The following is a 14,851-nucleotide window of genomic DNA, read 5'->3' on the forward strand; positions in this document are numbered from 1 at the left end:
GCACTGCCTTTCCTAGTCCTCCACCCCGCCCCTTCCTCCTCAAGGAGGAGTCTAGTAACTGTCCTGGATTGGAGGTTTTTGGAAAACTGATCCCACTCTCCTCCTCCTGGTTGGCCTCGGGCCGTTAATGAGCTGCTACTTAGGACCTCAAGAATTTGGGGGGGGGGGCTTTCAGCAAATGCAGATTTTGCTCAAGTAGAGACCCCTTTCCGGCACCTACCACCGCGGTTGAAGTTCCCGGTGCAGAACACACAGGCTGTGGTAAAAATTAGCTCTAAAGGGATTTTTATCCCTCCGGTTTCCATCTTGGCCTCTGTCGGAGGGTAACCCTGCTTCTCCCACTCAACTTCTGCTTTGGGGCGGGGACTAACCAGATCATTCCTCCCGGCCCTGGTCCTGGGATATCCTACCCACGCTCAGCACTTTGCCGTGAAATGCACACAGGCGGCCGAGACTATGGGGGACAGGCTGGAAGCCTGGGACCGGTCGGGAACATCTGCAAACGCCAGAGAAGAGGTGCCTGGTCCCCGCGCCTATGCGCGCCGCTGGGTCTTTCTGCTGGCGGTCAGCCTTCTCAGCTGCTCCAACGCGACGGTACCGGGCGCTGGGACGGGCGGGGCGGGCGGGGCGGGGTCTTTCCAGCAGCCCCAGCGCCAGTTTGTTTTTGCTTCTTCACGGAACCGACCTTTCTTCTAGTCCAAGAGGTTGTAAAAGAAGGGGTAAATACCTGTTCTGCCTGGGAGGGAACAGCCAGGGCGACAGGTCGGTTAGTCTTAAGGATCTCAACTCTTCAACTTGTTGCTTTCTTCTCATACCCTTCCAAATGCTAATGTCAGGGGGTCCCTCTTCATCCCGTCAGGCACAGGTAGACTGCTAGTGATCCTTCCTCCCTAGCGTGGAGCTGTTACCGTCTGCCGCTCAAAGACAGCCAACCCTGCGCCTCTCTGGTGCTGGGTCTCCCTAGAACGTGTGAAGAAACTTTGGGTTACACTGTGGCCACTTAGCTGAATGGATAGCATTTGGGCCATGCAGCTATGAGTTGTAACAAATATAGCTCAGAGAGTGCCAAGCCTGGGGGCCATGAGGAGGTACAGCCCTCGGTGTAGATGGTGTATAGCCGTGTACCATGGGTTCGGCTACCCCACTGGTACCCCGTGTGAACCAGCAGTAGGCTGGTTCTGATGGCCTTGTCTTTTTTCTGCTGTTGTGAAGAAACAGCTCTGAGTAAAAGAGAGGGATACAGCTGGAGCTTATTAACTGTGACAGTATCAGAAACTTCTCTCCTGGTAGCTGCCTTTACTAGTTGGGACTTGCTGCTATGGCTTGGCTCACAGGTCCAGTGTCTAGAATTAGGAAACATAATTGGTTAGGGATGTATGTCTGTGGATACATGCAGGAATCTACTTGAATCTCACCTTCTGTAGATGTGGGAAATCCTGGGACACTTGGGTAGTGTCCTGCTGTCCTTATGGAGCAAACAGAATATTAGCCTGATGCTAAAAATTGTCATGATCCTGGCTGGGTCCTCATTGTGACCTGTGGGCTTCATGATCAGTCATGCTTCCTGGAGTCCCTGCTCATTTGTTTGTAGCTGGTGACGGGGCTCCAGGATTCTGAGAGAGCAGCCTGAGGGGCGCCTAGCTGTGAGACCAAAAGATGGCCCTGTGGTTTACATGAGAAGGAGGTCAGGGGGTGAGCTGGGGCAAGGCTGAGAGCTGGTTGAAAGTATTGTCCAGTAGGTGAGATGGATGGACTTTTTTTCTTCCCGTATCTGTTGCCTTACACATATTAGAGATATCTCTGCCCTCTTGTATGTGGGCCACTGCTCTGGGAGGAACAAGAACAAACATGAGAGATTGCTCTGTTTTTTGTTTTTTTTTTGTGTATATTTTTGTTGTTGGTGGTGGTGGTGGTTTTTTTTTTTTTTTTTTTTTTTTTTTTTTGAGACAGGGTTTCTCTGTAGTTTTTGGTGCCTGTCCTGTAACTAGCTCTTGTAGACCAGGCTGGCCTCGAACTCACAGAGATCCACCTACCCAGTGCTGGGATTAAAGGCATGCACCACCACCGCCCGGCGGGCTCTGTTTTTCTTGCTCAGCACACAGGTTCTGAAAACATACCTGGTCCCTGTTTGCTCTATGAGGCCAGGCAGGAGGCAACTGGGCTTGCATGGGGCACTTTCTAAGTCTGGGAGACCTATCTGTTCTTGTTTAGTCCCCTGAGAAAAGAAGGAAATGCAGCTGTTGCACAACCTTGGGGTTTCCTGAGGCTTTGTGGTTGGGAAGCCTGACACTCTCTGTTCAGCTGTGGTGGGTGTGGCTTGGACCTTTGACATCCTGAGTAGGGTTCATCAGGAACTTTGATTGGGGACACACCCTTGTTGGGCCACATATCTATCCTCTCTACTGTTCTAAGCTTGGGTGACCCCTTCTCTCCACTCAGCCCAGCCCCCACAGAAAAACTTCCTCCACATTTCTTTCACTCTTCTGGGCTTCAGAGTCCCTATGCTTTGTAATGCCTAAGACAGGAGGATGTGCAGAGAGAGAAAGATGTCATTGATTCCATGTCATCCCTAAAGAAATCCTGGGCTCTGAACTCTTCTGTCTTGGCCCTGTTTGTCCCCTCCTTGGTCCTCATGCATGTTCTGAGCCCCCAAGGCATCATTTAGCTGTGTCTGGATGTCTGGCATGGAGTCTCCACCACACACCAGGCCTCATAGTCTCCCCCAAAATGTGTTCCTTGTCTACCTTGTCTCAGCACATTGTTCAACCATGAAATCTGGAACCATGGCTACCATCTGCACTCGCACCCATATCTCCCCCTCCTACCTGTGTGCTCCAGCTCAGCTCCAGCACTGTCCTTAAGTGCTATGACCCACCAGTGTGCAGGGTATTCCACCCACTGGGATTCTGGCTTCTCTGTCTCTCATTACTCACAGCCAAGTCTCAGCTGCCCACTTTCATCTTTCCACCACCTTCAACACAGTACCTCCCAGGCAATGGACACCATCTCCATTGATTGCCTTTAGCCTCAAAGATTCAGAACAATCCTGATGAGGTTAGTGGTCCTTCAGACTCTGGCCAGTTTTTTGGCCTCATATCTGCCTCTATGCTGGTTCATGTTTCACTACTGGGCAGGCTGTGGGCCATACCTGGCTGCTTTCGTGGTTTGTAACAGAATAAGGGTGATTCTCTAGCAAGGTGACCCCAAGTTTCTGTTAGGCTCTGTCCTCATAGACTTTACAGGCATGTCCAGACCCCTGCTCCAACCCTGAGCTAGTCAAGTGTGGATCGTAGGCTTCAGCCAGAGCAGAGCTGTCTAGGTAATGTCTGTGACCTATAGCTGATTATGTGTCCCATAGCTATGGCTCAGCTTTGCACCTGTAGCAGACACCATCGCACAGCACTTCTTACTGTCCATGGAGCAGATCAACTGGCTGTCACTAGTCTACCTTGTGGTATCCATCCCATTTGGCATGGCAGCCATCTGGGTTCTGGACTCTGTTGGGCTCCGTGAAGCGGTAAGTTATTCTGTACCTGTGTGAGGAGGGACTTTGGGTGCAGAAGTTTGGTCTCATCTCCAGATTAGAGTCTACTAGTCCCTCTGGTTGAGCTCTCCAGGCAAAGCATCTGGGGAGGGCAGGTAGATATTGGGGTATCCATATAAGGTAGGGGTGGGCTTCTGGAGATGTAGGCATGAAGGGTCTTGACTGGCATATAGTCTTTTGACTGTCCATTCCTACAGACTATCCTGGGTGCATGGTTGAATTTTGCTGGGAGTTTGCTACGTGCTGTGCCCTGCTTGGATGTCAGGATCCCCAATCCATTTGCCTTCTTCATGAGTGGCCAGAGCCTCTGTGCCTTGGCCCAGACCCTGGTCATCTCTTCTCCAGCCAAGCTGGCTGCCTTATGGTTCCCAGAGCACCAGAGAGCCACAGCTAACATGATCGGCACTATGTGTGAGTCCTGGGGTGGGACCTCTGCAACTTGGGCTCAGCTCACAGACCCTGCTGGATGTGTGTCCTCTGCTCTCCAGCTTGGGCCAAGGCTAAGGTGCCTGAATCAGGCAGGATTCCCTCCAAGGTCTGGAGTGAGGCCTGTCACAGCTGAGCTTATACAACTGTTTCTCTACCCAGCTAATCCTTTGGGCATCCTTGTGGCAAATGTGCTATCTCCTGCCCTAGTCAAGAAGGCAGAAGACATCCCCATGATGGTGAGGGGCTCTTGATGATCTTACATGTGGCATGTGTGCTGTGTGAACTTGAGCGTATACATATACTTGGGGACAGTACATATGGTAGTTTTACTGGTGTGTGATCTACACACACACACACATATACCTGGTGTATACAAATGCTTGTTGTTATGACATTCTAGGTATGTTAGCATGATCTGTTCTTATGTGGGGCTAAGTCTGGAGCCTTGGGAAGTAGGGCTGGTGTTATCAAGAAGGGATTCATCGTTGAGTGCTATTCTGAATGTGAGGTTCTACATACAGCCATAAAGAACAGATGAGGGTAGAGGGATACAGCCCCCCAAAGGAGTGGGGTTTGCTGATTCTGGAGATTAAAGGCAGGTGCCAGCTAGTAAGGAGGACAGAGCAGACTGAGACATGTGGGGACACATGTGTCAGTGTGGTGTAGCATGATTAATAAAAACCCAGAGACAGATATTGGTCAGAAAAGCAAAACAGCCAGCTACCATTTCTTACTTCTACCTCAGTCCGAAATGGCAATCCTGCCTCCAGGAATCTCAGATGAGACTGTGTCTGAGATCTGTCTCTCCAGTCTTATATGCCTCTCTAGGGCTGCATCACTAGTGTGGCTTCTTTGTGACACTCAGAATCTCTCCCCAGCTTGGTATCTACATTATCCCTGCTGCCCTTGCCTGTCTCTTGGCCACTGCCTGCCTCTGGGAGAGTGTGCCTCCTAGCCCTCCATCTACAGGGGCTGCCAGTTCTACTTCAGAGAGTTTCCTCCATGGCCTCAAACTGGTGGGTTATGTGGGTTCTGGGGGCAGGGAAGCTGTGTTCAGAAGCTTGCTTGGGCTCCTGAGTTGAGGGCTGTTTTTCCTTCTAGCTCATCCAGAATAAGGCCTATGTCATCCTGGCCATATGCTTCGGTGGTGGCATTGGTATCTTCTCCAGCTTCTCCGCCCTCCTGGAACAGATCCTTTGTGCCAATGGCTACTCCAATGTAAGTTGTCACCCTGCCTTTGGAGTGGGCTCTGCCTCTGCGAGGGTTACCTACTGCTCCTGAGCACCCAGTTCACCCCCTGCCTGATAGGGGTGAGACCAACAGCCTCTCATGGAGGTGGTAACCATGGCTGTTTATATATCTCTGGGTCATGACCTCTGCCTCCTGACACAGTGGCTGGCGTAGGTCTCTCATGGCCATAGGCATGTATCTAGGGTCTATGGGATATCTGTGGTGATACCCCTTTCCCTTTAGTGAGGTGCACATTGTAGAAAATCCATCCTAGGAGGCAGCTTGACAGGGTTGCCTAGACTGGTCCTCTGGAACCTCCCTGGTGATGACGTATGCTCTAAGGAGCCTTGTTGACTCCCTGCCTCCAGATGGTTCTAAGCTTGCCCTCCCCACTTCCAGGAGTTCTCAGGCCTCTGTGGGGCTCTCTTCATCGTGTTTGGGATTTTGGGGGCCCTGCTTCTAGGCCTGTATGTGGATCGGACCAAGCACTTCACTGAAGCCACCAAGATAGGCCTCTGTCTGACTTCCATGACCTTCGTGGCCTTTGCTCTGGTGAGACTCATCAGGAACAAAGATGGAGGGAGACTATGGCAGGCGGGCGGGTGAGGGACAGAAGGTACAGTGGTTGCTTTCCCAGAGCTGGCGCCTCAGTGTTGGGTAACCCTGGGTAGGACTGGCTTCACTGCCACACTCTGTCACTCAGTCTAAGAACTCACAGGGGAGGTGGCATGACTCACCGCCATCCCTGTTCCATTCTTCTCTACCCCTTTGTTGGTGCCAGGTGTCCCAGCTGCAGGGACAGACCTTTGCATTGGCTGCCATCTGCTCCCTCCTGGGGCTCTTTGGCTTCTCAGTGGCACCCGTGGTCATGGAGTTGGCAGTTGAATGCTCGTTTCCTGTGGGTGAAGGTGCCTCTTCTGGCTTGATTTTTGTCCTGGGGTGAGTATCCTTCTGCGTTGGTCACTTCTCCCAGGGCATGGATTCTTTCCCTATGGATCTTGTGCCATGGCTCCTGATCCACGAAGCTAGGAACGTGCTTGGCTCTGACCGGGGATAAGCAGGTACTGAGTGCTCTGCAGCGCCAATGTGGACTAAGGCAGCTTGCTGCTTCAGGAGTTACAGGTGTCACACCGGTGGCCATAGGTGTTTTTTTCCTTCCCAAGATGGCATTCGGTGTGGTGGGCAGAGAGCTCTGCTGCCCAGACTGAGGGCCCTCTGTATCTAGGCAGGCCGAGGGTGCGGTCATCATGCTGCTGCTGACGGCGCTGACCATGCGGAGAACGGGCCCATCCTTTTCTACCTGCCGGCAGGGCGAGGAGCCTCTAGACTGGACAGGTGAGTGTTTGAGCCCAGGGTTTGGCTCCAGAAAGCTAAGACCTGACCAGTAAGATAGGGTATTAGGAGGCCTGGCCCAGTTGAGGATATTGGATCTTGCTCTTTACTCCCCAACCACACCAGTTGGTATGGCTGTGAAGTAGTGTGGTCAGATGCCTGGGCTCTGCTTGTAGGTGTAGTCCCAAGACCCTGACAAAAATCCAGCATCAGTATCCCTGCCCCCTCGTGACATGTTTCGAAATCCAAGAATATAGAGACAGATCTTAGGCAGAAAGGGGGCGGAGATCTTGAAGTGAAAAGGAGAGAAAGAGATAAAGACGGAGATAGAAATAGAGATTTATATAGAAAGAGAGGCAGGAACACAGAGAGAAAGGGGCATAGAGACCTGGACATATGGGGGGAGGTTGATCAGAGATAGACAGGATTGAGAGAGACAGAGACAGAGGTTTGCGGATGAGTGTGGTTAGAGACCAGAAGGATACCCGTGTCCCCATAACCTGTGGTTCCCAGCTGTTGGAACCTGGGTCTGGGAACATCCTGCAGGCTGTTGAGGTCTGAGACTGTTTGCAGACCTCTCTGTGGTCACTGTCACAGGGTCAGCTGTGTCAGGTCTACCAAGGCTTGCCTATGGTGGAAGCTGGGGACCCTGACTGCCTGGGCAGTAGAGGGACAGACCTGTGCTTGTGGTTTCAGTGTCTCTGCTGCTGCTGGCTGGTCTGTGCACCCTTTTCACCTGTGTCCTGGTGCTCTTCTTCAACACCCCATATCGGCGCCTGGAGGCCGAGTCTGGAGGACTCCCTTCGTCCAGGATATGTGCCAGCGAGCCAAGGATAGTAGGCTCCACCCAAGTGACACCCCTTGAGACTTCTGGCTTAACACCTCCATCTGGGGCCTTGCAGGAAGCTCCTTGTCCTGCCTCTCTTTCCAAAGGACACTCAGAATGAGCAGAGACATCTGGCAAAGCAGAGACTTGCTAGGGTCTCTTTGTTTGTGCCTGTCACGCTAAAAACTCTAACAGGAGCACAAAGTTTTTAGCACACCTAGGGTATAATAGGATTGCCTTTTGGTCCTTAGGTAGACAATGATAAATTGAAAATAACTGCTGTTGTGTGGATACTGGTCAGTTTGGGTAGACCCTGGCCAAGCCAGATTTGTGGAGGCTGTTGCAGGGAGTGTCTATTCAGGGGCCGTAGTGAGTAGAAGATTTCTGGTAAGAAATTGAGGGAGTTCTGGAGACCATGGCATGGCCAGTCTGAGGTAGACAGGTGTAGGAAAACTTTTGTCTCAACTGTATGACCAGACATTTAGCCTGATTCGAGGATAGCACAGAGGAGGGTGAGCTGGTCTAAGAGTAGGGAGCAGAAGGATCTCTGGTAGACACACCCCCTCTAATGAACACTCACAGGCAAGTTTGTGTGTCCAACTTTATTGAACTGGCTTCAGCTTGCAGCCTGAAGGATGGAGAAGCTCATGCTGCCTCTTGCATGTGGGAGGACCTATAGCTCAGCATTTTGTAGTTGCCAGTCACACTGAAGGTAAACTCTAGCATCTGATTCATCAAGTTGGTGGTGGTGGGAGAGACCAGGTTCCTGGGCTCCAGCCCAGACACAGTAAATTTCAGGCACTTGACTCCTGATTCTTTTTTTTTTTTAATAATTTACTGATTCTTTTTTTTTTTTAATAACTGCATGTATCCCTGCAGGCCAGAAGAGGGCACCAAATCTCATTACAGATGGTTGTGAGCCACCATGTGGTTGCTGGGAATTGAACTCAAGACCTTTGGGAGAACAAGCAAAGCTCTTAGCCACTGAGCCGTGGCTCCAGCCCGGGTTCCTGATTCTTGGTTGACTTGCTCATGGGTGGAGAGGAGCAGAGAGCTTAGAACCCAGCCAAGGGAGGGGCTGGGGATGTATGCTAGGTGGGGTCAGAAGAGGAATGGAGGAAGTGGGTTAGACAAAGAGGGTGGGAGAAGGGAAGGTGTAAGGAAGAGGGGTTGGGAGAGGGGAGGGGCTACCAGGAGTGTGTGCTGGTGATGGTAGAGAATACATGGTATAGACAAGCTAGGACCTACGCTTTATTCCTGCCTCCTAGTCTGCTGCCTCTATTACTGAGCTAGCTAGTAGCAGAGTGGTGGTGTATACTTTTGGGGGAATGTTGCCCCTAGCTGCCCTCTGATATACTTTAGGGGTGGGGGTTGGGCTAACCTCATTTGCAGTCATCTTGTTGGCTTGGGACATTAGTAGACCTTTGATGCTGAGAGCGGAAAGGGACAGATTAGCTGCTCTGTGGAAGAGTGGGAAGTTCCTGCTTGCAGCTCCTCTTGTGGGAGACCTGAGGATAGTCTGATGTGTACATCCTACCAACCTGTCGTCAAAACTCAGGTGCCTAATGGTTCCTGGAGCCCATGGTGACTCACAGCGGGTACCTGATGGAGTAAGGGGCAGATGCCTGGGACACCAGAACGTTTCCATTCCCTAGTGTTACGTTTAAGTAAGCCATGTATGAAAGGGGCTTAAGACAGCAATAGATGGACGATGCCTCCCTGGGTAATAAAGGGACAAATAGCAGGAATAACCTTTCTCTTAGTTATTCCAAATGACTCTGCTCTTAGGGTCTCAGGGTGGCTATTTGAGGTCCTGGAATTAAGAGGTCAAGAGGGCCTGGTGGGGTGGACTTGGGCCCAGGCATGTCTCTTTTCAGGGTGGATATCCCCAGCCCTTAAGCCAGACTCACTATTCCTTGTGGATGCTGCCCCTGCCATCAAGGTTGAGCATTTTGAAGGCATTTAGGATGGTCTCTGTATTGGTGCCTGCTCACAAAAAGGCTTTTAGAGTCCTATCTTGTCCTAGGGTAACAAGTGCCTAGGATCGTCTAAGGAGTCTTTCCTATTCCTGGACCCAAAGAATCTCTGTTGATCCACATGGGTCGTTTTGGTTTCCATTTGGGAACCAGGGTTCTGATAGTGATAGAGTCTACAGAGAGGTGGATAGGTGGGCTTGGGTACTACTGAGAGAGGTTTCTTAAGAGTTGTCCCCTAGGGCCGGGCGGTGGTGGCGCATACCTTTAGGGAGGCAGAGACAGGTGGATCTCTGTGAGTTCTAGGCCAGCCTCATCAACAAGAGCTAGTTCCAGGACAGCAAGAGCTGTTACACAGAGAAACGCTATCTTGAAAAATTAAAAAAAAAAAAAAAAAAAAGGAAAGGAAAGGAAAGATGTCCTCCCAGGACAACTCAGACATCTAGCTGCCACTTTGTATAAGGTAGACTGAGGGCCACCATCCCAGGGGACTAGACAACTGCCTAGGTAGCCTGGCAATGACACAGATAACTAACTCATCCCTTAGCCCAGTCACCAGGAGGCTTTGTTCTGCCAAGTGTGCATTTCCAAGGCCTCGGGCCACATGGTCAAAGGCCCTGGAGTCTGAGCCATGCTAGGCTGTATAAAATATTTGGAGGGTTTTTCTTTTTTTTTTTTTTTTTTGAGTTTTAAGTGCTAAGAACTAGACGCTGGCAGGTGACAAGCTGAGGACTGTCCCGGGACAGAGCTCACTGTTCATCTCCCATATCTGTTCAGGAACATCATGACGTTGACGGCCTTGAGGACTCCTTGAGTTCGGCGTTCACCTCATTCTTGACATTAGCATGGGCAGGGGTGAGGGGTTCATCCCTAGCCCCCTCTTTCCTTGTCACTGGCAGGTGACCCCAAAGGACGACCTACGTCTACTGTTCACAGGGTGACTCCAGAGGAGTGCAGAGCACTTGTAGACAAAAGATAGATGAGACTTAAGACAGAACCTTTTGTCCCAGAGAACCTAGACAACAATGAAGACCCTAAGAGAGACTTGCATAGATCTAATCGACATGGGAAGTAGAAAAAGACAAGATCTGGGCCTGAAGAACCTCTGTTGATCCATATAGGTTGTTCTGGCTTCCATTTGGGAGCCAGGGCTCTGATGGTGATAGGGTTTACAGAGAGCTAGATAGGCTGGTACAGCCCTTTTGAATGTCAGTGTGGTGATTTCTCAGAAAATTAGGAAACAACCTTCATCAAGACCCAGCAATACCACTTTTAGGTATATATCCAAAGGATGCTCAATCATGCAACAAGGACATGTGCTCAACTATGTTCATAGCAGCTTTGTTTGTCATAGCCGGAACTTGGAAACCACCTAAATGTCCCTCGACCAAAGAATGGATAAGAAAAATGTGGTACATTTACACAATGGAGTACTACACAGCAGAAAAAATTAACAGCATCTTGTATTTTGCAGGCAAATGGATGGATCTAGAAAACATGATTTTGAGTGAGGTAACACAGACCCCGAAAGACAGTTATCACATGTACTCACTCATAGGTGGTTTTTAAACATAAATCAAAGAAAACCACCCCACAAACCACAATCCCAGAGAACCTAGACAACAATGAGGACACTAAGAGACACATACGTAGATCTAATCTACATGGGAAGTATAAAAAGACAAGATATCCTGAGTAAATTGGGAGCATGGGGACCTTGGGAGAGGGCTGAAGGGGGGAGAGGAGAGGCAGGAAGGGGAGCAGAGAAAAATGTAGAGCACAATAAAAATAAAAAATAAAAGCCTTTTGACCCAAGTGTGGGGGGATACAGGCTGGAGTCAATCTAAGGACACCGTCTTCTGTGGAGGAAGGAGAAGGTTAAACACTGTTTCTGTTCTCAAATACAGGAAAGGTGGGCAATGGGGAACCCCCATTCCAGGTAAAATATAACCGCCTTTCCCAGCTTCTGAGGTAGGACCCAAGGCTCCTGCGCCCTGCCTCAGAAGTGTCTCATGGCCGGTCACTGAGACGGAGAGGGACAGTGCCAGCTGAAGTGACTTGAAGGCGGGGGACAATGAGATAATGAGTAGGCCGACCCATACACACTCTCCAACCCACAGGGTGAGCCTAGGGGTAATGTGGAGGGGTGGGATGTAACAGTCCAGTCCCTGCCTCAAATCCATTCCAGTTTCCTAACTACCCTGAAGACCTCTGCCAGCTTTAAACAAACCAGCGTCTTGAGGAGCTATTCTGAGACCCCCGAGAGCAAAGTCCTTTAGTATAACAGCCTAGAGGTGGCAATAATACCCCCCAAATATGAGTGTGTGTCACCATTTAGGGGCAATGTCCTTGCTATACTTGAGGAAGAGATCACACCTACTCAAGGAAGTGTAAGTGTCCTATAGGTCCTCTTTGTCAATGAAGCTATTGCTGTTCTTATCCATGAATGTGAGGACCGAGGAGCCAATGCCAGGCTTATTGCACTACTGGGGTCCCAGCTTTGCCCCAGCTCCTACCCTTATCCCCACACCTGGCTCTGTCCCACCGAAGGGACAGGCACTCTGAGGCCACACGTGTCCTCCTATACCAACTGTATGAGGGGCTCCCAGGGAGCAAAGGCAGACTTACCTCCTAGAACTTCCAGAACTTGGGTCTGCTCAGAGTTAGAGAAGACATTGGAGGGGGCTCTCTGGGTAAGCAGTGCCATTTTCCTTGGTGTTCCTGCTGGCATGAGAGGCAGAAGTGCCAAGGATGAGGACTTTGAAGCCACTGGGGGAACACTCAGGGACAATCATGATTTGGGAGACTTAACTCACAGAATGGGGAAACTGTGACACTGGAGGGTTCAAGCAGTCCACTATGTCCAGTCCTAGAGGGCTCCGGGGTAAATGCACTCCAAGGATGGACTCATGCCTAGAATCCAGTTTTCTGCAGGCCCAGACCCTCCCTCATTCTTTCCAGTTTGTTACCATGGCAACTATGGGGCATGTATCTCTACACTCACACCATTGTGTATGTTCACATGAGCGCACACATAAAGACACCCATGTGCAAGTGAATGTGTGTGTATACTCACTTGGATGCCCCTGCCCTGCACCTCCCTGGTTGCCTGCTCATCATGCATGAGTCTTTCCTGCCCAGGATCCAGCTTTTTCTTGTCCTAAGATGCTGTCTGTCCCCCTAGGATAGAGCAGACTTTGGTTGCCACTTCCTACAAGGACAGGCTGAGGACTGCCATCCCAGGGAACTGGACAACTGCAGAGTGAGCCTAGGTAGTCTGGTGGTTACTCAGATACCCCTTCTCTCAGCCCAGCGCCAGGAGCAGCCCAGCACTTATTCTGCCAAGAATGCTACAACTTCATGGCCTTGTGCCACATTATTGTCCGAAGGCTGGGGGTCTTAGTCATCTAGGCAACTGGGCTTGGCCAGTGTAGCAGAAACTATAGGTATTGATGATAGAGTGCTACCTGTTCAAGATCAGCAGAGGTGCTGAATGGCTCTGGCCCAAGAATCTGATAGCTGGGCAATCCTACCCTGGTACATTTCTAAGCTGTGACATCTTCCATACTGTGCATTGTCAGAGGTCCTGTCCTGTCCCCCAAGGTCATAGCCTCAGTCACAGAATCTCCTTCCCAGATGCTACCTCAGACCTCGAGGGGAAATTACCAGGGATGGGAGTTGGCTCAGGAATGGGAATGGTAGCTGAGAATGAAGGGCCTCAGAGGGGTTTAGCTCAGCTGCAGGGGTGGTAAGCTCTGAATTTGAGAGGGCCACCAGACCCCAGGGAGGATCTTGGCTCAACCTGAGCACAGCACTAAAGATAGCACGTTGGGAATATTTAGATTCTGCACACAGCTGTCTTCAACAGGTGCAGAATTGTCCCAGTGGTGTCCTGAGCTGTGTGGAACCTTAACCACTTACGCTGCCCCCACAAATGATCCTGAGCCAAAGCAGATGCCAAGCCATTCATCTGCATGCCGTGCCAGTGTGTGTGTCAGGTGCTTCTTCTGCCTCCACTCCTGCATGTAGCTTCTGTGCACTCACCCCTCAGCCCACACCCCCTTGGGCCCCAGGGACAGCTTCAGTTCTGGAAGCCTGAGCTGGTGAGGAGTCTGAGTTAAGGTCTAGTGAGGGAAACCTGTTTGGTCACCTAAGGTTATCTAACCAGTTGTTTAAGAGCAGGAAAGGGAGGGGGGCTCAGTATGCAGATGGCTGTGAGGGGTGAGGAGGTTTATTTGGTGCCTTGTAGGTCAGCACGCCTTTGCAGCTTCCTCAGGGAGCAATGGTTCAGAAGGCAGGTCTGCCTGTCTCACGCAGGCTCAGGTAGAGATGAGGGTGGGGAACCAAAGATCAGATTTATCAAGGACAAGAAAAGAGTACATGGTGCGCCCGTGGCATATGGTCTGGATATTCTGTTCCCAGCTCAGGGAACTTTCTAGGATCCCAGCAGAGGAGGCCCAGGGCCTTGGACTCCAGACCAAATGCAGGCACAGTTCCAGGCCTTAGGGCAGGGGCTCCTCTTCTGAATGCCCAGGATAGCCACTCCACTCTCTGCAGGATTCCTCCCTTCAGGATAGCTGAGCAGTGCCTATTATGGGCTCTGGGGTTTTTCATTGCTACATTTTATTCACTTTATATTCACAGTTACATTCTCTTTACAAATAGAGACTTAATGAGGAGTCAGGAGAAGATACCCCATCCCCATGGACTGTATGCCTTTCCAAGTCCTGATGCACTGCAAAACTGAGGAGGCTGACTCAAAGACAGCCTTAGGGAGACATCAAGTCCCTGATGGGCATTGGGGTAAAGACAGCCAATGGATGGCTACAACCTCACCATGCCTGACTTCCACAGAGACTGTATGCCAATGGCAGACACAGCTGGTAATGAGCTTGTCTGATGTTTGTCCCATGGCTGGACACCTTCAATCTAGGCCAGTGGCTCTCAACCTTTCAATTGCTGCGACCCTTTAGTAACCCCCCAACCACAAAATTATTTTTCTTGTTACTTCATAACTGTGATTTTGCTACTGTTATGAATCGAAATGTAGCCAGCACGCCTTTAATCCCAGCACTTGGGAAGCAGAGGCAGGCGGATCTCTGAGTTTGAGGCCAGACTGGTCTACAAGAGCTAGCTCCGGCACAGACTCCAAAACTATAGAGAAACTCAGTCTTGAAAAATAAACAAACAAAATGAATCATAATGTAAATATTTTTGGAGACAGAGGCTTGTCAAAGGGACCGTGACCCACAGATTGAGAACTGTTGGTCTAGGTGGACACAGTTGCTAGAGAGGCACCCACTCTGGGGACAGTGCGGAAAACTAGTTTGGCAGTTTGGGTGCTTCATAGCCGTCCCCATGAGGCCTGGTAGAGAGGGGTCATTAGGGCTCAGGGCTTGGGATCCCCAGAGTGTGGGCTGAGACCAGAGATCAGCCCGGTTTGAATGACCTTCAACTAACTGTAAGATCTCAAAACCTGAAGTGGCTCTGAGTGTGAAAACCCGGTTGCACTGGCCA

At 50.6% G+C, this 14,851-nt stretch overlaps 1 protein-coding gene across 2 annotated transcripts; it reads left to right on the top strand.

The window, feature by feature from the left end:
• On the top strand, positions 1-8,167 carry Slc49a3 (solute carrier family 49 member 3). 2 transcript variants are annotated; one of them, XR_015002600.2, is made up of 10 exons: positions 1-594; positions 3,359-3,517; positions 3,742-3,955; positions 4,133-4,209; positions 4,852-4,989; positions 5,075-5,191; positions 5,603-5,755; positions 5,985-6,142; positions 6,367-6,538; positions 7,232-7,369. XR_015002600.2 is itself a non-coding variant. In XM_048447036.3 (10 exons), the coding sequence occupies exons 1-10, from the start codon at positions 457-459 to the stop codon at positions 7,480-7,482; spliced, it is 1,515 nt and encodes a 504-aa protein (XP_048302993.2). In that variant the 5' UTR covers positions 9-456; the 3' UTR covers positions 7,483-8,167. The 2 variants fall into 2 exon arrangements, 1 of the variants encoding a protein (XP_048302993.2); XM_048447036.3 differs by having other exon boundaries at positions 9-594; positions 6,429-6,538; positions 7,232-8,167.
• Positions 8,168-14,851: the final 6,684 nt, after the last annotated feature.

Source organism: Myodes glareolus, chromosome 8 (genome assembly GCF_982192425.1).
Source record: "Myodes glareolus chromosome 8, mMyoGla1.1, whole genome shotgun sequence".
Taxonomy (NCBI): Eukaryota; Metazoa; Chordata; class Mammalia; order Rodentia; family Cricetidae; genus Myodes; species Myodes glareolus.

Bases quoted from the DNA above. Each gene is read 5' to 3' on its own strand.
- Slc49a3 (XM_048447036.3), top strand. From the start codon at position 457: ATGGGGGACAGGCTGGAAGCCTGGGACCGGTCGGGAACATCTGCAAAC. The intron at 4,210-4,851 runs GTGAGGGGCTCT...ATCTCTCCCCAG, and splicing joins CAGAAGACATCCCCATGATG to CTTGGTATCTACATTATCCC. The intron at 6,539-7,231 runs GTGAGTGTTTGA...TTGTGGTTTCAG, and splicing joins GGAGCCTCTAGACTGGACAG to TGTCTCTGCTGCTGCTGGCT.